This window comes from Urocitellus parryii, chromosome 2, assembly GCF_045843805.1.
Source record: "Urocitellus parryii isolate mUroPar1 chromosome 2, mUroPar1.hap1, whole genome shotgun sequence".
Classification (NCBI taxonomy): domain Eukaryota; kingdom Metazoa; phylum Chordata; class Mammalia; order Rodentia; family Sciuridae; genus Urocitellus; species Urocitellus parryii.
In genome coordinates, this window is record NC_135532.1 from 175,395,753 (window position 1) to 175,416,184 (window position 20,432).

General features: G+C 37.6%; 1 protein-coding gene across 3 annotated transcripts in view; it reads left to right on the plus strand.

Moving 5' to 3' along the window:
- Positions 1-5,548: 5,548 nt before the first annotated feature.
- Positions 5,549-20,432, plus strand: part of Acap2 (ArfGAP with coiled-coil, ankyrin repeat and PH domains 2) — a 124,976-nt gene continuing 110,092 nt past the window's right edge. For 2 of the 3 annotated variants that reach the window (XM_026380122.2, XM_026380124.2), the window contains exon 1: positions 5,550-5,817. In XM_026380122.2, coding sequence (XP_026235907.1) covers positions 5,765-5,817 — 53 coding nt within the window. In that variant the 5' untranslated portion in view covers positions 5,550-5,764. Of the gene's footprint in view, positions 5,818-20,432 lie in introns of all 3 variants that reach the window. The other variant, XM_026380123.2, reaches the window with a different exon arrangement.

A 20,432-nucleotide genomic window follows, 5' to 3' on the forward strand; every position in this document is an offset into this window, starting at 1 on the left:
CATTTAGTCTCAGTTCTAATAATCCCTACTCCCTTGTCCCAGTCCCCTTTAAAATGTGAATCAGACCACGTCACTCCCAGGAAGCCACTTAATTCTTCCAGTGGTTTCCCATTGCTTTCAGAGGCACTTATTGTGAGATACAAAGTCCTTTGTAATCTGGCTACTGTTTCCCTCTTCAGCTTCATTTCTTACTTCTTTTCCAAAGCTGCATGCTCTATTTATAGCCCTTGAAGACCATGTGTTTCTCTGGCTTCTGTGCTTTAGTCACACAATTCCTTGTGACTAAAGGTCCTTGGAAAGATCTTCCTTGTCTTTTCTTGGATCTTACTCTTTCAAGATTCCTCACATCTGCAGAGATATGAGAACCCTTATTTACCTCCCCAGGAGATTTAACTGTAGGAGTACGAATAGCCCACTGTCCATGCTCCTAACATACAGAGCTCTAGGAGCAAAAGACTTTATTTTACCTGTCAAGCTCAGAGCCCACAGTAAGGTCTAGCTAGAGTAACTGCTCAGTGGATATTTTAATTATGATTATGATTATTTTGTGTACTGTGGGCTAATCCCAGTGGTTCTTTGCTACTGAGCCCTTTTGATTTTTTATTTTGATGCAGGGTCTTACATAGTTGCCCAGGTTAGCCTTGAACTTGTGATCTACCTGTCTCAGCCTCCCAAGTATCAAAGAATATTATTGAATGAAAGAAAGAATGAGTGAATATCAAAGTCATCTTAGTTGATGGCAGAGGGTGGGGTGGAGGACTATATGAGTCAGGAGCTAAAGTCCTGCAAGAACATGAGAGTTCACTAGATGTTTTATGGGGCCCAGCCATCAACATTCTAGTTTAGGGAAACTGCCTTGTCTATTACTCAACTGTCCTGTAGCTCCTGTTCCTATTCTCAGCTGTGTACAAAAGACACATTTAAGTGATTCCATTTCCTCTATTGGCTTGCCAGGGATCCACAACCTGTGTGGCCTGAAAAGATGAAACTGTGAGTGGGGCTAATGTGATTTTTCTCCGGAGATTTGGGAATTTGGAAACACATCGAAGTGGTTAACAACACTAGGAACATAGGTTGAAGAACTATATGAAGAGTTGTCAAGAAATAAATAGCACAAGTTGCAAAGTGGCTCTTACATTTATTTTTATGACCTGTGCAATGTTTCTTAATATTTTGAAAAGGTTTCCATTATATGAAAATAGGGAGATTCTACATTAAAAACTGTCTACTTGGCTTCTCTTATAAAACCTGAAGGTCTGGTATGTGAAAAAACCGATGAGCACACAGGCTACATGTTTTCTGTTCACCACAGTATCTACCACTCCATATCATCTACCCTTGGCCACCTTCCTTCACACTACCTTCTGGGTCCTTGTACCTGTCTCATGACCAATGCGTAAAAGGAACCATTAGCAATGATAAATTATATGCAAGCCAGGTGAACAGGGGAACAGCCCATTACAGAGCAGGAGAGGGAACTTGATGGGGACCTCAGAGTGTGGAAAAAAAGGATACAGACTCCAGAAGAGGAAAACGAATTTCCAGAGGCATTTGGGTTCCTGAACTTTCCTGTTCCAGTACCTGTCCATGATGGCCCTCATCCTAACTCCCTCTTTTTGAGATAATTCCCAATGCAATTAGCTAGGCTAAATCAGGGGATTACTAGAACTTGGTGAATGATAGCAACAAGAAAAGCAAGACAATGGTATGGCTAGATTGCATCAGCCTCAAACAAGGAGTAATTCTTCCATGAAGATGGAACATAAATTGTAAGTTGTCAAGAATTAGGCTCTTGCTGACCATATATAGTGACTCAGAAACATCAGGCAGGGAAGATTGCACAATCTCTGTTCAAGAGGATATATGGTCAAAAGTATTTTCGGTAGCTGCATGCAGTGGTGCACACCTGTAATCCCAGCTACTTGGGAGGCTGAGGCAAGAGGGTCACAAGTTTGAGACCAGCTTGGGCAACTAGCAAGACCCTGTCTCAATTTTTTTTTTAAAAGGGCTGGGGCTGTAGCTGAGTGATGGAATGATTACTAGACCCTGGGTTTAATCTCCAGGACTTTCTTTTTAAAGTATCCATAGGGGAAGTCAGATGAATACTGGGAAAGGATATGGGTGTCTGGGGTCCAGAGGGTTTGAAGGAAGGGACTAAGAAGGCTAGAAAAAATAAATTTGGTTGAGATATAAGGTTTGGTAATTTGTGTCTTTTATAGGCCAGTGACTAAGGTTCACTGTATGTTGAAAGGAGAGGTTTGCATTTCAGCAAAAGGAGAAGGCTTCCAGAAGGAGGTGGCACTTGGACTGCAAGTTTGTTTGTTTGCAGTGCTGGGGATCAAACCCAGGCCTTGCATATACTAGGTAAGTGCTCTACCACTGAGCTATACCCCAGCCCTGAGCCATATTATAGAGAGGAGATGAAAGAGAGATGCTGCTTAGGCACACAGAGCCACAAATACAAAGGCAGAATTCTCAAGGGGAGGGAGGGCAGTTAGTAGTTAGGGTCTGGCATCAGGGAGTCTGTGTTTTGCCTAAGTCACCTGACAAGTTATTTTTATATCTTGGGGCCTCAGTTTCCATTATTATAGGATAAGGATGATAATATTGTATTTCTTCTATTCTAAGATCCACCGCTTCTACACACTCCACTTTTAATGTTTCTTTTTTTTTTCTTTCTTTTTCTTTTTTTTTTTTAACAGCTAAAGAGAGATGGAACTCAGTTTTATTCTGTCCTCTCTGAAACTTTTCTTTTGCACCATGGCTTTGTCTATCAAAGAAGAAGAGGAAGAAAAAGCCCTGCCTTATTGCATAGAATTTAAGTACTTATGCACTTGTTAGAGGATGCAGGATATCTGTTTCTCCAGTTTTTTGGCTCTAAGAGATTACACTTTCAGTACCAGTGTAGTGAGGAACCACTGGCAAACTGCTGGAAATGTCTTCTGGATTAGTCAGTGTACTATTTCATAAAGTGCTTCTGGAGTTAAAAATCTGTCAAGCTGTCAAAAGTGTCCACACTTTTACAACAAAGGACAAAAGAATCCCAATTGGTATTTCACCAACTCCTTTCCAGCTGGATTTTGTTATTGGCATGGCTGTTTTAACCTCCAAGAAGCTGGCCCTCACCCAGGAAAAGCCTCCCAGCCTTTCTTCAGGTAGTGTTTTGTACTTTGGATCCTCATCTGGTGTATCAAAAATAGTCCTCAAAATAGATGGTGTTTTCAGAATTCTTGTCCTTCTGGGCTGATTGGGAAATGCATCTTCCAAGAAAAATATACGTGTCCAACTGCAATACTTGAAAGTGTTTAAAAATTAATTCAGATTGAAGTATAGCTAAAAAGGTGTGATCAATTCCAGTTGCACAGTGGCTGTAGTGAGAACGTAGGACGTGATGAAGGTACGGCCAGCAGGTGGGATTTGCAGGTATTCCAGCTAGAGGCTCTGGTACCCATCTTTCCCACTGTCACCTGCCCACTCCCAACTTCCCCTTTCACCAGTATGCCCAAGCGGCAGTTAATGTTTCTTAATTTAGGACCTATCTTAAAGTTGAAACTCCCAAATACTAGCTTTATCACAGGGCAGAGAAGAAAAAATGTATTATCACTAGCTGGACATATACAAATTTACGCAACCACAGAAAAATTTGTTCATTTGATAATTAGCTTAGTTGTTTGCATATGTGGTGCCATGCAGTTGAGTTTTAATTTGGTCCTCCAAAGTGTCACCTTAGGTAACCTCTAAAAGACAATATTGTGATGAAGCATTAAAATAGTAAATTATTGTGAATGCAGATAGTTGTCATAAATTAGACATGCAGCTGAAAGGTAGTAGAAATTGCCAACTCTTTTGGTAAATTTGAACAGAAATTACAATACTAGAAAAGGTGGCTTGGCCAGTTATGTAACTAATACTGAACTTTTAACAATCAATAGTTTATAGATATCCATGAGAAGTTGTATTGATTCCAGAGGTATGCAATTCAATTAAAAAAAATCAAGTTTATAACCAAATAGCAAACATACAAAATGCTTGCATATACTTTGAACTGTCTTAACATTATACTGTTACTTTCTAAAGATGCTAAAGAGATCAAAATATAAACATGGGTTCTGAAAAACCGTGTGCTGTAATGTTATACTTAGGTACATGGTTATCGGTTATAATAAGATTTTAGGCTGTGAAAGCAAAACGTCTTAGACTGAACCTTTGATTATGGCACCAGAGAAGAAAGTGGTGCAATTAAAGTAACCAACATTACTGAGTGACTACTAAGTGGCACTGTTAAGTAGACAACTTTATCAGATCAGTGGTGTTATCTTCATTTTAAAGTGAGAAAGCTAGGAGGTAAATCCAAGAACTTTTGTTTCCAGATTCTTACTTGGTACCACTATGCTGTTAAAACACCCTACCTATGCATAATTATGGATACATCCCCTCTTTTTTTTTTTTTTTTTGAATTGGGGATTGAAACCAGGGACTCTTTACTACTCAGCAATATTCCCAGTACTTTTTATTTTAAGACAGAGTCTCACTAAGTTGCTAACCGTCTTGCTAAATTGCTAAGGCTGGCCTCAAAGTTGCAATCCTCCAGTCTCAGCCTCCCCAATCACTGGGATTACAAGTTGCACCACTGACCTAGGTTAAACAGCATCTTAAAATCAAGGAATATGGTAAATACCTGTCTTGTAGGAACAGGCGATCAGTATCTTAAAGGGCTTCTAGAAAAAGCGGATCAGAGGGGCAGGTGTTGCAAAGTGGAGTACAATAAGTTTGATCTTCAGAACCCTATCGTAAAACATGCGAAAACTACTGGGAGAAAAGTGTAAGGAGGGGTGTCTTCTGTTTTGACAGCATTCCTTCACACGAAATGCCCTCTCAAACTTGTCTAAATCCTTCTATCTTTCGACGCCCATCCCAAATGACAGTTCCTTCAGGAAGTGGTTTCTGGTTATATGAAAAGATGTATATGGGAGCAATTTCCAAATCATTAAGCGATGGAACCAATAAGTGAAAGATGGATGTTAACATTAAAGCTGTCTTCGCTCTTCTCCTGGCCTCAGTTTGTCTAACCTGAAAAGAAGCAGTGGCTTAGCCTATCCCTTCCTTTTATAATTTCTGCCCCTGCCCTCTTCAGATTTCTGCTAAAGCTGCTTTAAAGAGCAAATCTTCTCAGAGCTGCAGGAGGCGGATCCTTGGCGCTGGCAGTTCAGTAGGGCGGGGCTGGGGAAGCAGGAGGAGAGGCGGGGGCTAGGAGGGAAACGCGGAGCGATGTCACGTGACTTCCTTCCCAAGGAGCCTCAGCGGCCAGCCTCCCAGCAACGGTGCGTCCCGCCTAACGACGCCCGCGCATCCCGGTTGGCCGTCGGGGGCGGTTGTGGCAAGGAGGTGCCCACGGTCAAGCTGATCATTGGTTGGAGCTGTTGTCGCTCAGGCACGTTGCCCGAGAGCCCGCAGGCGGTGCTGCCGGAAGCCCCGCCCATTAGCCGCCGGGTTCGTGGCTGGCTGGCCGTGGCTGTCACTCCCGGGCCATTTCCCCGAGGCCAGCGCTCTGCTGGGGGCGGGAGGAAGAGGGGCCGGACTGGGGCCTGACGAGCGGTCGCTGTCTTCACGGATGCTATGACCAGCGGGCGAGGCGCCCTCCGCAGCTCCGCGCAGTGTTAGTCGCGGCCGTGAGTCCACTGAAGCCGTCTGGGTCTCCAGTGCGGCCGCTCCCGCGGGCCCCTCGGCTCTCCTAGCGCTGCCAGCAAGGCGAGGCGGAGGTAGGATGAAGATGACGGTGGATTTCGAGGAGTGTCTGAAGGACTCGCCCCGCTTCAGGTAACCGGCACGGCGCCTGGCCGGCGTCCCCCCAGAGCCGCCTCCCCCGGCGGTGGGGGCGTGAAAGCTGGCCCCGCGGAACGGGAGGAGGGCCCCGCAGTCCCTGCCTTCCGACGGGGCGAGCGGCGCTTGTCTCGCTTCCCACTCGGCGAGGGCACTGTCGCTTTCCACCGGCCTTTCCCGAGGGTCGAGGCGTGGCTGAGAAGGGGCCGGAGCCTCCTCACCGTCTTTTCCTTGCCCTCTGCCTGGGGCGGAGCGCCCCGGAGACCCGGTGTACCCTCTCCCGCCTAGAGGAAACGGGGTGCAGCCGCGTTCCCGAAGTCTCGTCCCCTTTGCGGGCGCGCGCTCTCGCCCCCTTCCTCTTCTTGCTGCTCTTCCTTTCCCCTTCCTTCCGCTCCTTCTTGGTTTCCACCCCCTCCCCACCCCTTCTTTGAGTGAGCTTTCTGGGCATCCTCTTGCAGTTCACTTAGTTCCTCTTTGCGCTTTTCCGCTCCCCTTAGCCGGGGAAGGAAGGAGTTGGGGGCGAGCTGGGACGTCTGCGTCTGCTGCTGCTTGTCTCCTGCCAGAGGAGCGCTCAGGGAGGCGCTGGCAGTTGATTTGTTCTGGAGTCGGGGCTGGGGGTGCTTTGACCAACCGCATTCCATCGACCCTAGTTCGTGACTGTCTTTGCTTTTCTTTCCACATAAGCTCTTTGAAGGGGGCTACGCTGTGGGGAGGTACTGGGCTGAAGGGCGAGGACTAGGAGAAGCAGTGCATTTCTGTTTTGAGAACGGAAGTAGGAGGGCCCTGAAGATTGCATTTATGTTACTCTTCTAGCCGCCTCGGGCCCTAAAGGGCCCTGAATCCCAGTCGGATGCTCCCAGTGGATCTGTCACATAAATCGACCTGGTGGCATTCCTATTCACTATGGATTACCCTACCTTCTGTGTGAGAGGCAGTAGTTCTGAGTAAGACCAGAATACATGCTCATTCCTAGGGAACTGTTGAATTGCTCTGGAGATTGGAAATTTTTGTAGTTCTATTTTACAGTGCATTTGCAGGGCTGGCCTTCTACTTCAACAAAATAAGGCCTTAAAACTTCCTTTAGATAGTGACATTTTTTGAAAGCTTCCTCTGAATGTCTGTGTGTATGTGCCTGCCGATCTCCCTGCCAATCCTTGATGGTAAATTCTTGCATCCTCTGCCGGGGAACTAACTGTTCTCATCCTTATCACTGTTAATTTGATTTCCCATTTTCCTTTCAGTGAAAAGCAAGGAAAAAAGACATCTAAAATGAAGGAACACCTACTTCTTAGAGAAAATTTTAGAACACTTTGACTTTTGATCTTTTCTGGGTTTTAATTTTATTTGGAGCTTAAGGCTATAGCTTGCAAAAGAAACTTGGTTTGATTACTATTGTTGCTATTGGATATTGAAACTTTTATGTTATGGGTGAATTGAAGGACTCATCCACAAATGGATTGTCTAGAACAGTCTTGCAGGTTAATTTCCAGGGATGGGCTACAAATGCATTAATTTTTAAAGAGTACCTTAGAAAGTTCTGCGTTTTGTGACATTTCTATTAATATGACTCAGCTGTTTATTTTAAATGAAGTAATCACAGCATTTTTCTGTTTAGAAAATGCAGCTTTGTGCTGCCTTTATTTCACATTTGAAATTTGATATTTTTAAATAAACAATCTGAGAAGTGATTTGGAGATATTTCTAGCCATTTGGCGTTGATCACAAACCTTGTAATGCCTTTGTTTTTAAAATAAAAGAATCATTGAATACAAAATAAGGGAAACATTAAGTTTTGTGGTGCAGTATAGTGAACTTTTGCTAAACTTGGATGTAGTATATATTTTAATAGAGTTACAGATTTTCAGAAGTTTTTTTTTCTGGTATTCTAGTTATTTGTCAGCTGCAAATAGGGAAAAAATATCAATATTCCAAGAACTCAAGCATTTTGTATACTTTGTTGAGGCTAGATTAGATTTGTAGTAGCAGGAAGAATGCCAAGAAATAGAAGTCTCATTATTCACATTCCTAATATTTGTAGTTTTTTTTTTTTATCTGTTACTATGTAGATTTGTAGTAGTTGAATAATGTGTTTCATAAGTCTATTTATATGTGTAGGAATAGTACTCTTTTTTATGAGTATTGGAAATCATATCAAAATAGAAAATTTGTGAGGGCTGGGCTTTTTTATTTAAAATTAAAAAAACGATTAGGAAGGATGGTGGAATGTGATGGACATCATTATACAAAGTACATGTATGAAGACTTGAATTGGGTGTCAACATACTTTATATACAAACAGAGATACAAAATTGTGGTATATATGTGTATTAAAGAATTGTAATACAAAAAAAAAATAGGGTTACCTTAGATTAGGTAGAGGGAAGTGAAAGGAGGGGAAGGCAGGGGATGGGGGGAAAAGAAAGATAGTAGAATGAAACAGACATTATTACTTTATGTATATATGTGATTGTATGACCAATGTGATTCTACAATAGGTATAATCAGAAAAATGAGAAATTATATCCCATCTATGTATGATATATCAAAGTATATAAGTGCATTCTACTCTCATATATAACTAATTAAAACAAATAAAAAATTTTAAAAAATTAAAAAACTTTTTTTGTGGCACTGGGAATTGAACCCAGGAGTATTCTACCCCTTACCTACCTCCCTGTATGTACCCCTCATCCCTGCCTTGCTTTTCAAAATTTATTTTGAGATAGGTTCTCACCAAGTTGCCCAGGGGGCTTCAAACTTGCTGTCCTCTTGCCTCAGCTGCTCAGTAGCTGGGTTTACAGGGTGTGCCATCACTCCCAGCTGGCTTTGTTTTATTGATAGCAAGGCAGCTGCACTTGTAGTGTCCTGATCTATTGTGTCATTTTTATATTAATTTTTTTTTTGTACTGGAGATTGAACCCAGGGATGCTTCACCACTGAACAAAATCCCCAGTGCTTTTTTTATTTTTTATTTTGAGACAAGGTCTCACAAATTTTTTTAGGGTCTTGCTAAATTGCTGAGGCTGAACTCAAACTTGTGATCCTCCTGCCCCAGCCTCCAGAGTTACTGGGATCACAGGTGTGCGTCACCATACCCAACCATCTTTACACTAATTCTTAATTTCATTTTCTTTCACAAATGAATCATACAGCATTTAAATCTGGCGTGTGCACATAACTGCCTTGAGTGCTGCAGGATGAATGCAAAAGGCAAATCTTGCTGAAGAAAAATTTTTACTACTGTTCAAGTTTTGAAACATTCATTTTCTTGTTAAATGGATGAGAACATGCGGGGGGGGGGATTGGTTGAAATAGGGAGAGAAGGTTATTGTGGTTGCAACATTGTCTTTAGTAATTTGAATAAACCCAGTGGTTACTTGTACACTCCAATGTACAAGTTTTTGTTTTTTTGTTTTTAGATTCCAGGGCCTATTTCATTGTATAATTTTGGATTCCTTTTTAGTTTTTAAAACACCAGTCTAATATTAGCTTAAAGGTCAGAATCTTGTTCATTTAAAAATCTGCAAGAATGTAAATGTGTCTAAGCGTACTTTTTTTTAAGTGGAAATTTTACATTTGACCAAAACATTCAACATTTAAAGTTTGAATTTGAGTGCTAAATTGTATGTAGTTATTTAAAAATTCATAAACTTGCAATAAAGTTTCTTTCCTTTATTTAAACATATTCTAGCTTACTCAGGAAATGAATATTTTGTTTTAAATAAAAGGTTGAATTAAAATTTTCTGAATCATGAGAAATTTTTGTGTTGATCAATGTTCAAATATAAAAATGTTGGCCTTAGTAAGCTTTCAACCATGTAATATCTGTCTACTATATTGACTTTTTCAAAAAATTTTTTTAGTTGTCAATGGACCTTTATTTATTTATATGTATTGCTGAGAATTGAACCCAGTCCCTCACACATGTTATGCAAACACTCTACCACTGAGCCACAACCCCAGCCTTTATATTGATTTTTATCCTTTATCAGTGTCTATTTTATATCATACTGGAGGTTTTTCATTTGTAGATTCTATTTCAGATATATTTGTTCAATAACTTAGAAATAAATATTTCTTAAAAAGATGGATTCAAGTGTAGGTTTTTATTGGGTGAAAGACATTGGGTAGAATGTCACAATCTACACTTTGATTATATTTTGCGGTTAAACTGGTGCCAATCCTGGCTGATTTGCCAGTTTACATTCCACTTTTATAACAGATAAACTCTCCATACACTGAAAACATTCTTAAATGGCAATTTATACATCAGAAATATAGTGGTCCAAGCAATAAGAGGAAGAGAGTTTTCATCTTTGAAGTGGTGGAATGGAATTATAATTTTAGTATTAAAATATGGGAATTCTGATATTTCTTTTTGAAGCTTCTAACTCATCATTTGTAATATCACTTCAGTTGATATAAAGGAACACAAGTTTTATAATGTGCCAGACCTCAGACTAGGTGCTTTTATGATTACTCTCTTATTCAGCTTTTGAAATATCCAATGGAATTAGAATTATTTTCCTTATTTAAAAAAAATATTTGTAAGAAATCCCAAACTGGATATTTTGAAAGGTTAATTAATTTTCTTAATGGTAGGGTTTCAAAATGATGGACCTGGAAGTGAATCCACTCATTTTTAGAGGCTCCCTTATCTGTGGTTTTACTTTCAAGGTTTCAGTTATCTGCTCTCAGTCTTGGTCTGAAAATAATTAAATGGAAAAATATAGAAATAATTCACAAGTTCTAAAATATTTGCCTTTCTGAGTAGTGTTTTGAAATCTCCTGTTGTCCTGCTCCTTGTTATACTTGCAATTTGGATATGCCTTTAGGTAAAAGGTGAAAACTCTTGATTTACCAGGAGAAAGAAAAGAAATTGTATGCTGCTGAGCATAGTGGCACTTGGTAATCCCAGTGACTCAGGAGGCTGAAGCAGAAGGACTGTAAATTTGAGGCAATTTATTGTGACCCTGTCTGAAAATTGTTTAAAAATTTTAAAAATGGAAGGGGCTGTAGTTTAGTAGTAGAACACTCCTAGGTTCAACCTCCAATATTACAAAGAAGAAAAATGGAAAAAAAAATTGTATGCTGAGGTTGCTAAGATCTGTGGTAAGAATGAATCTTCTGTCTCTGAAATTAATGAAGATAAAAAGAAATTCATCCTAGTTTTCCTGCCATTTCTCACTGTGAAAGTTATGGACATGTAGTAAGTAGTAAGTGCTTATTTAAGATAAAAAAGGCATTAAATTTGTGTGTGGAAGACATGAACTGAAAATATGTTCTGATTGATGGCAGGGTGTTGTGCAGAAAGTGTTTAGCTTATGTGAAGACTTCAGCAAAGGATTTCCTAAAAGGAGTGACACCAAACCAGTTGGGATGTGGTTTGATGATTATACAGATTGAGGTTTATATTTGGATTGAAAAATATAAAACTTATTGGAGAGGCTACATCTACTGATGAAGAAGCTGCTCCCATATTTTCAGTAGAGCTGAAGAAGCTGGATGAGGATACCATGCAAAGCAAGTTTTCAGTGAGGAAACTTGGCTCTTCTGGAAGAAAATACCCAATAGAACCTGTACTCATAAATGTGCAAAGTAGACACCAGAGGATAAATTGTGGAGACAGCAACTTCTGAGTACAATGTTCTTCCAAAAGTTTTTGGCAAACAACAACAATAACAATAACAACAAAACTCTTCAGCTATTGAGGATCCCCAACTGTTGGTGTCTTCTCCTGACATTCTAATACTGACATCATCTTGCGTCAATCCAGGATTACTTGAAACAGATACAGTAACCCAACACTATCTATGTCATAAATCTTACTCCATCTTAGTACATAGGCATTGTAATCACCTCATGTCATTATAAGAAGTGTGACACTATGAGAGACCAATAGTCATATAACTTTTATTATTACTTTTGTTATAATCATCCTACATCTTATTAGTTATTGTTACTGATCTCTTGTACCTCACTTTTAAACTTTATCATGGTTATATACATACAAGGGCTTGGCACTATCCACAGTTTAGGTACCCATTATGGGCCTTGGAATGTTTCCCTTGCAGATAAGGGGGGACGACTGTATTGGTTGGAAGCATATTAGAACTAATGAAGGATATAAGAGTTCAGCATGTAGTTGTAAATATAAAATTATCCATGTTGTAGATGATGAAACAAAGTAGACGGCCAAACTTCCCTTAATTTTGTAAAAGGAAAGCAGCAAAGGACCCAGGAGCAATGGCTCATTCGTATATCCCCATTCACTTGGGAGGCTGAGGTAGGAGGATTGCTTAAGCCCAGCAGTTCTGGGCTTTAGTGGACTCTGCTTATTTCATGTATGCACTAAGTGTTAATAGTGGGATATGCCAGTGAATAGCTATTGCCCTCCAGTCTGGCAATATAGTAAGACTATATATAACAACAACATTTGAAACTGAAGAGCTGAGAGAGAGAGAGAGAAAAGGAAAGAGAGGAACAAATGCAAATTTCTGTTTGGAGTATTTAAGAAGGTGGAAGGAACAACAAAAGCCTAAGGACCCAGCATAGTAAAAGTTTAAGTCTGAAATGATGTCAGAGTGAAGGATAAGTCATGAAGACAACTACTGTGATGATCTCTCTCTATCTGAATACATACACACACACACACATGAATATATTTGAGGTTACATGAACTCTTGTTTCTATTTGAATTGTATCTATAAGAATGAAGATTAGATGAGAAGCAATGTGAGTTAAAAATTGAGAAATATTTGGGTGATTATATTACTGTTTTTACATCAGAGAAAGAAAATTTCGTAAAAGGAGATTGACTTGATTATAGTCTTACAACAGTGTATACTTGAAATAATATAAGATTCTTCACTGGAATATGGTCAGTTTTTCCTCTTAAATCTTCTGTGTATTTTTTTTTTTTTGTGATGCCATAGACCTACTTGATTTTATTTATTTATTTTTGCACTACTGGGTATTGAACCCAAGGCTCTGTGCATGCTAGGCATGCACTTTACCACTGAGTTACCTTCCCAGCTCCTACTTGAATGTATTTATGCATTTATTTAATTATTGGTACTAGAGATTGAATCCCAGGATGCTTTACCATTGAGGTACATCCCCAGAATAAAAGCCCTTTTTATCTTTTATTTTGAGACAGGATTTTATTAAGTTGCTGAGGCTGGCGTTGAACTTGTGCTTCTCCTGCTTCAGCTTCCCTAGTAGCTGGGGTTACAGGTGTGTGCCATACCCAGCTTTACTTGAATTTAAATACAAAATTTTTCATTGATTAAAAAAAAAAAAAGCAAAAAGCAAAAAATGTGGCCTAGTGCTGAGGTATAAAACATGGCAGAACAGTTTAATTGAAGGAAGGGAGTGGAGTATGGGCAGTAGGAGGGTTAATATCAGAATTTAACTTTATGCATTTTAGAGTCATTTTGAATAAAATGTGAGCAGATGTGAGTAGAGTATGTATACTTTTGACTCATGGAAAATCAAAGTTGATGAAACTATAATGTATGTGTTTATTTTTAAGTAAACAAAACATTTCCTGTCCTTTTTCTTTTTCTTTTTGCTTTTGTTGGTATGTTGCTTTAGTTTGATTTCAGTTTTGGTCTTTGAGAAACTTCATAGGAAGTTAAAAATTTATTCATTTTGTTTTTATTGATTATAGTACTGGGGATTGGATCCAGTGCCTTCTGTATGTTAGGTAAATATTCTACCACTTCAGCCCTTGTAAAAAATATTTATTTTGAGATAGGACCTCAATAAATTGCTATAAGCCTGGCCTTGAATTTTGGATCTTGCTTCTGCTTCTGGAGTGGCCAATAGCTGGGATTACAGGACTGTGCCACTGCTGGTTTCCTTTGGATTTTTAACTCAAAAGAATTTAAGGTAGCTGGGTGTGGTGCTTTTCACCTGTAATTTCAGTAATTCAGCAGGCTGAGGCAGAAGGATTGAAAGTTTGAGGCCAGCCCCTGCAACTAAGCCAGATTGTCAAAATAAAAAATAAAAAGAGCTAAGGATGTAGCTGGGTGGTAGAGCACCTCTGGATTCCCGCCCCAGTGCCAACAAACAAAACAAAAACAAAGTTAGACTTTATAAAGTTTAAGGAAGGAGAATGAGTTTTAGAGGTTATTTTCAGGTGGTAGTTTTTATGAATAAAACAAAGAATAAAATAAAGATATCTTCTAGCATTTATCATTTAATTTAAAGACTTTTATATTTCTTTCAAGGCTTGTTTAACCATCTCAGTATTTGCTGGATAATCCTTTTGATTTTCCTCGATGTTTGAAGGCTATTTTCAGAATGGTATAGAACACTAGGTGGTTGTTGTTGTTGGTTGTTTTTTTAGCACAGTGTCATTTCTTTGTCTTCTTGTTGTTATTATTCCCATCTTTATCATTTATGTTAAATCTGTTAATTCTTTTCACAGTTTTTTTAGTTCAATTTTTTGAAATCATAAACTAAATATATATGTATGTATGTATGTATATGTATATATATTTTTTCTTTTAAGCAGTTCAAATAATACAGGAGGGTATAAAATGTAAACTAAATTATCTTCCCATCCCACTTACCCACTCTCAATGCTCACTCCTATTCTAAACTGTAACCATTTTCACTATATCTGATCTTAGTTAATCTGGTAAATATCACTATAGTTTTACTTTTTAATGGTTTATTAAATCTATTAATAGATATTTTTTCTCTCTATGTGTATACACACATGTACATAGTGTTAATTTTTTAAATAGTTGACACAGTAATTGTACTTATTTATATGTATGTAATGTAAAGTGATCAGATTAGCATAATTGGCATATCTAACATCTCAGACATTTATCATTTCTTTGGGTTAGAAATATTCAACTTTGTTCTCCACTGGCCATTTTGAAACATTCATTTAATTGTTGTTGATCATAGTTGTTACACTGCTGTGCTATAGAATATTGGCATAATCAGTCTCTTTGATTGTACCCATGTATCTGTTAACCATCTTTTCTCCCTGTTGATAAACTCCTGATAATTTTGTATTTAATCGTCTACTTAGAAAATCTAAGCCAGATGTGGTGGGGCACACATGATTCTAGTACCCTGGGAGGCTGAGGCAGGAGGATCACAAGTTTGAGGCTAGCCTGGGCCATTTAGAAAGACTCTTTCTCAAATGAGAAGTGCTGGGGTTATAGCTCAGTGGTATAGTGTCCCCCAGTACTACACTCAATTAAAAAAAAAAATCTAAATTGGACTCTTGAATCAGAAGGAGATATTTAAAAATAAAATGTAACCTGATCCATCTATAACTGTTATAACTAAGAGTCTTAAGTGATTTTAAAAAGTGTTTCTAAGTTGCTTCTCAAAGTCCCCAATTAATTGCTTTTGGAAGGTAACTTTTGAAGCACACATTGATTTGGAGCTCTTTTCTTAATCAGTATTTTTCCTTCTTTCTTTCTTTCCTTCCTTCCTTCCTTCTGGGGATTGAACCCAGGGCTTTGCATGTGCCAGGCAAGTGCCCTACCACTGAGCTATATCCCCAGCCCAGTGTCTACTTTAAATTATTCTGGTTATCTATTGCCATAAGCCTGGCCTTTAAATTATTCTGGTTATCTAAATTGCCATAAGCCTGGCCTTGCATTTTGGATCTTGCTTCTGGAATGTAACAAACTAACCCAACATTTAGTGACTTAAACTATTTTATTTTGCATATGATTCGTGGGTTAGAAGTGTAGAAAGGCCTGAGTGGATGTAGATCCTTATAGTACCGCAGAGGATGTGGTGGTAGAGCCTTTTTTTGCTTGTGTTTATAGTACTGGGAATTTAACTCAGAGGTGCTTAATCACCGAGCCACATCTCCACCTTTTTAAATTTTTGAGACAGGGTTTTGCTAAGTGGCTTTGAACTTTTTTTTTTTTTTAATTTTTTCTTAGTTGTTGATAGATCTTTATTATTTATTTATTTATACGTGGTGCTGAGAATTGAACCCAGTGCCTCATACATGCCAGGCAAGTGCACTACCGCTAAGCCACAGTCCCAGCCCGTGGTTTGGAACTTATGATCCTCCTGCCTCAGCCTCTGGAGTTGCTGGGATTACAACCATGTACCATTGCATCTGGTGGTAGAGCTTGTTTTGAAGGTCATATTAATACCAATTTTTTTGGTGGAATTTAAAGATATATATATTTTAATTTGGCATATATCTTGGAATATCTTCTAATGAATAATATGATAAGTGTATGCAGTTATATGAACAAGGATATTGGAGCAATGTTTATCAGCACATAGGAAAAGGGCAAAATTATGTGAAATGTTGGCAAAGTAGAATATTTAACTATTAAAATATGATGATAGCTAATATGTATAAAGTGCTTTATACTAGGGCCATTTTAAGTACTTCATATACTTATTTCTAATGACAACTATATGAGGTATATACTATTATTATTCCCATTTACAAATGTGGGAACTAAGGCATAGTGAAGATATACAGCTATTAAGTGGTAGAAGGATTTGAACTCAGTCAATTGCACTCTGCATCTATTAGAATCTAAGCCACAAGTTGGCAAACTATGGCCTGCATGTTTCATGGGTGTGCAATCTGTGTAGTTGCCCAGGGATGCTGTGCTTTGAAATTTTGAATAATTTTTAAACATGTGGTCCCACATTTTTTTCTTTTTTTTTTCCTCTCTCTTCACTGGTCCTTGCAAGTTCATATCATAATTTCTACCTGTGAGCTCAGGTTTTACTTTTTTAAAAAAATATTTTTTAGTTGTTGATGGACCTTTATTTTATTTTTTTGTATGTGGTGCTGAGAATAGAACCCAGTGCCTTACACAGGCTAGGCAAGCACACTTCCACTGAGCTACAGCCTCAGCTCAGGTTATATATTTTTAAAGTTAAAAAATAATAATTTTATGGCACATGAAATTATGTAAAATTTCAGTATCCAGTTATAAACTTGCATTGGAACACAGCTATAACTTGCATTGGAACAAATACGTATTGTCTATGGCATTTTTAAAATTTTTTTGCTACAACTGCAGTGTTGAGTACAGTTGGGTTTCAATATCTCTGGGTTCCACATCTGCATATTCAATCAACTACAGATTGAAAATATTTGGAAAAAAATGTGTACTGCGCATGCACAGGCTTTTATTGTCTGTACATGCTAAACAATATGGTATAACAACTATTTCATAAAATTTATAGTGTATTAGGTATTATAAGTAATCTAGAGATTATTTAAAGTATACAGGAGGATGTACCTAGGCTATATGCAATTACTGTATCATTTTATGTTAGGAATTTGAGTACTTGCAGATTTTTTTTTTTTTGTCCACTGAGGGTCCTTTGGGGGATGGGCTGATACCAAGGGATGACTGTATTTATTAGTTGATCCTCTAAAGAAAGTTTGCCAACCCCTCTCTAAACCATTGCATTTTTCTGCCTTTCATAAAAGAGCAAGAGTGTGGATTTCAGTTTATGCAGATGATGTCTATAAGTGAAAGAAAACAGATTAAAGAATATAATTAGAATGTATAATATGACATCGCCTATGTCAAAAGATATTTATTACACAGTGTAGAGGGAGGAAGGAATGGGGAAAGGTTGATCAGTAGTACTAAGCTACAGTTGGGAGTAAGAAGTTCTGGTGTGTGACTACATATAACAGTTACATACTGTGTATTTCAGAATGCTAGAATAAATTATTTTGAATGTTTTTAAAAAATAATAAATTTTTGAGAAGATGGATATGCTTAACTTGATTTATGAAGTATTTTTTTTTCTTATGGTGCTGGGGGTTAAACCTTGGGCCTCACATGTGCTAGGCTGTTTAGCCTGCTTTAAACACTACGTAGTGTATGCACGTATTAAAACATTACATGGTATGCTATATGTACAATGATTATATATTTATGTACCAGTTAAAAAATTTAAAAATCTGTGAGGACTACTAGTACATTTTATTTTTTATTTTGAACATTTATTTATTTATTTTGTGGTGCTGGGAATCAAACCCAGGGATTTGCTTTGTTTTTGAAGTATTGCTTACAGTAATCAGTGCTATCAGCAAAAATCCAGACATTACTGGGAAAAGAAAGCAATACATTTTTCCACTTTTCCCCCACAACTTTTTTATTTTAAAAATATTTAGACTTACAGAAGAGTTGAAACAATTGTGCAGTGAACACCTACAAACTCAATTTGGACTTACCAGTTAATATTTTTTTAGCACATTAGCTCTATCTATATTTTTGTGTCCCTTTCTATTTTGCATACACATTTACATACATATATACACACAACACATACTTTTTTCCTTGAATCATTTGAAGTTTTGGTATGCATCTCCTAAAAGTAAGAAAATACTTCTATACTCCATTTATAATGATAGTAATAATTATACCTTCAAATTTTCTCAATTATGCCAATAATATCTTTTATAACTAGATTTTTTTTCTTTGCCTCTTTAATTCAGTATTCAGTCAAGATATATGCAGTGGTTGCTTTTTTTTTTTTTTTTTCTTTTAGTCAACTGTGCCTTCTTTATTCATTTAATCTGTTTTTCATTGGGTTGATTTACTCATTAAGAAAATTTTGGATTATTATGGAGCCTGGAGACATCTCGGTTGTGTCTGGGATCTTGATTTGGGTAAAGGTCAAATCATACAAGATATTGTATGTCATGTTAAAGATTTTGGTGGGTCATACATAATGGGAAACTAGAGGTGACATTTTCAAATTTGCACATTGTCATTTCAGGCAAAATGTTTTAGTGTATTACAGTACGGAACAAAACGATGGTTTTGAACAAAACTAATAAGTATATTCTGAAACAATATGGGGAAGTTTATCATATTAGATATATTAAGAAATTAATTTATATGTGATATTGTAAAGAGGTTTGTTTAAAAATCCTATTTGTTAAAGATCAATCAAATAATACAATGGGATTTATTAGCATTAACATATGCAAATCAGTAGTAATACACTACATTAATAGTAATACTACACGAATAGAATCAAGGATAAGAATCACTTGATCATCTCAATAGATGCAGAAAAATTCTTCAACAAAATTCTGTACCTCTTTATGATAAAAGCCCTAAAAAAACTAGAGAAAGAAGGATCTTACTTTAACATTATAAAGCCTATATATGACAAACCCAAAGCCAACAATATAGTAAATGGGGAAAACCAAAGCATTTTCTTTAAAATTAGGAACAAGAAAGGGATATCCATTCTTACCACTTCTATTCAATATAATACTTGAAATTTTAGCCAGAGCAATTGGGCAAGAGAAAGATATTAAAGGGATATATATAGGAAAGGAAGAAGTCAAATTAGTCCTATTTGCAGATGATATAATGAAGTTAGAATACCCTAACAGCTCCACCAGAGCACTTTTAGATGTGATAAACAATTTAGCAAAATAGCAAGATAGAAAATCAACATACAAAAATCAGTAGCTTTTCTGTATATCAATAATGAATTCACTGGGAAGAATCAGGAAAAAAAATGCCATTCACAATAACTTCAACAAACAACAATGATAACCTAGGAATATGGACTGGTGGTGTGGCTTGCTTGCCTTGAATGTGTAAGTCCCTGGGTTCCATCCCCAGCACTGCTAAAAAAACAAACAAGCAAAACAAAACAAAACAAAACAAATCCTCAAATAAACCAGCCAGACAAACAACCCCTAGAATAAGCCTAACCAAGAAGGTGAAAAACCTCTACAATAAAAATCAAAAGACACTGAAAAAAAATTGAAGAAGACATTAGAAGATGGGAAGACCTCCCAATATTTATGGATAGGCTTAATTAATATTGTTAAAATGTCTGTCCTACCAAAAGTATTCTACAGATAGATTCAGGGCAGGCTCCCATCAAAATACCAATGAAATTCTTCACAGAACTAGGAAAAACAATTCTAAAATTCATATGGGAGAACAAAAGACCCAGAATAACCAAAGCAATCCTGAGTAAAGAGAGCAATGCTGGAGGTATCACAATACCCTATTTCAAAGTATATTACAGAGCCATCAACAAAAACAGTATGGCACTGACATAAAAACAGGTAGACCAATGGAATAAAGTAGAAACCACATTAATAAACCCACACAGCTATAGGCATTTGATTCTGAACAAGGCATCAAAAAACATGTTGGAGAAAAGACAGCCTCTTTAACAGATGGTTCTAGGAAAACTGGTTATGCACATGTAGGACAAAAATCTAGATCCTAGGTCTCTCTTTCTCACCCTATACAAATGTCAATTCAAAGTGGATTGAAGACCTAAATAGGAGACCTGATACTTTGAAACTGCAAGAAGAAAACATGGGGGAGACACTTCAAGATACAGGCCTAGGCAACAGGATTGCTGTAACTCAAGAGAGAAGAGCAAAACTTGATAAAAGGGGGTGGTGTCAAAGTAAAAAGCTGTGAACAGCCAAGGAAACAACAGAGTGAAGAGACAGTGTACAGAATGGGAGAAAATCTTTGCTAGCCACTCTTACAACAGGATTACTATCCAGAATGTATAAAAAAGTTAAAACCAACAGCAACAAAATGAGTAGGCCAATGAATTGAATAGATACTGCTCAAAAGCAGCAG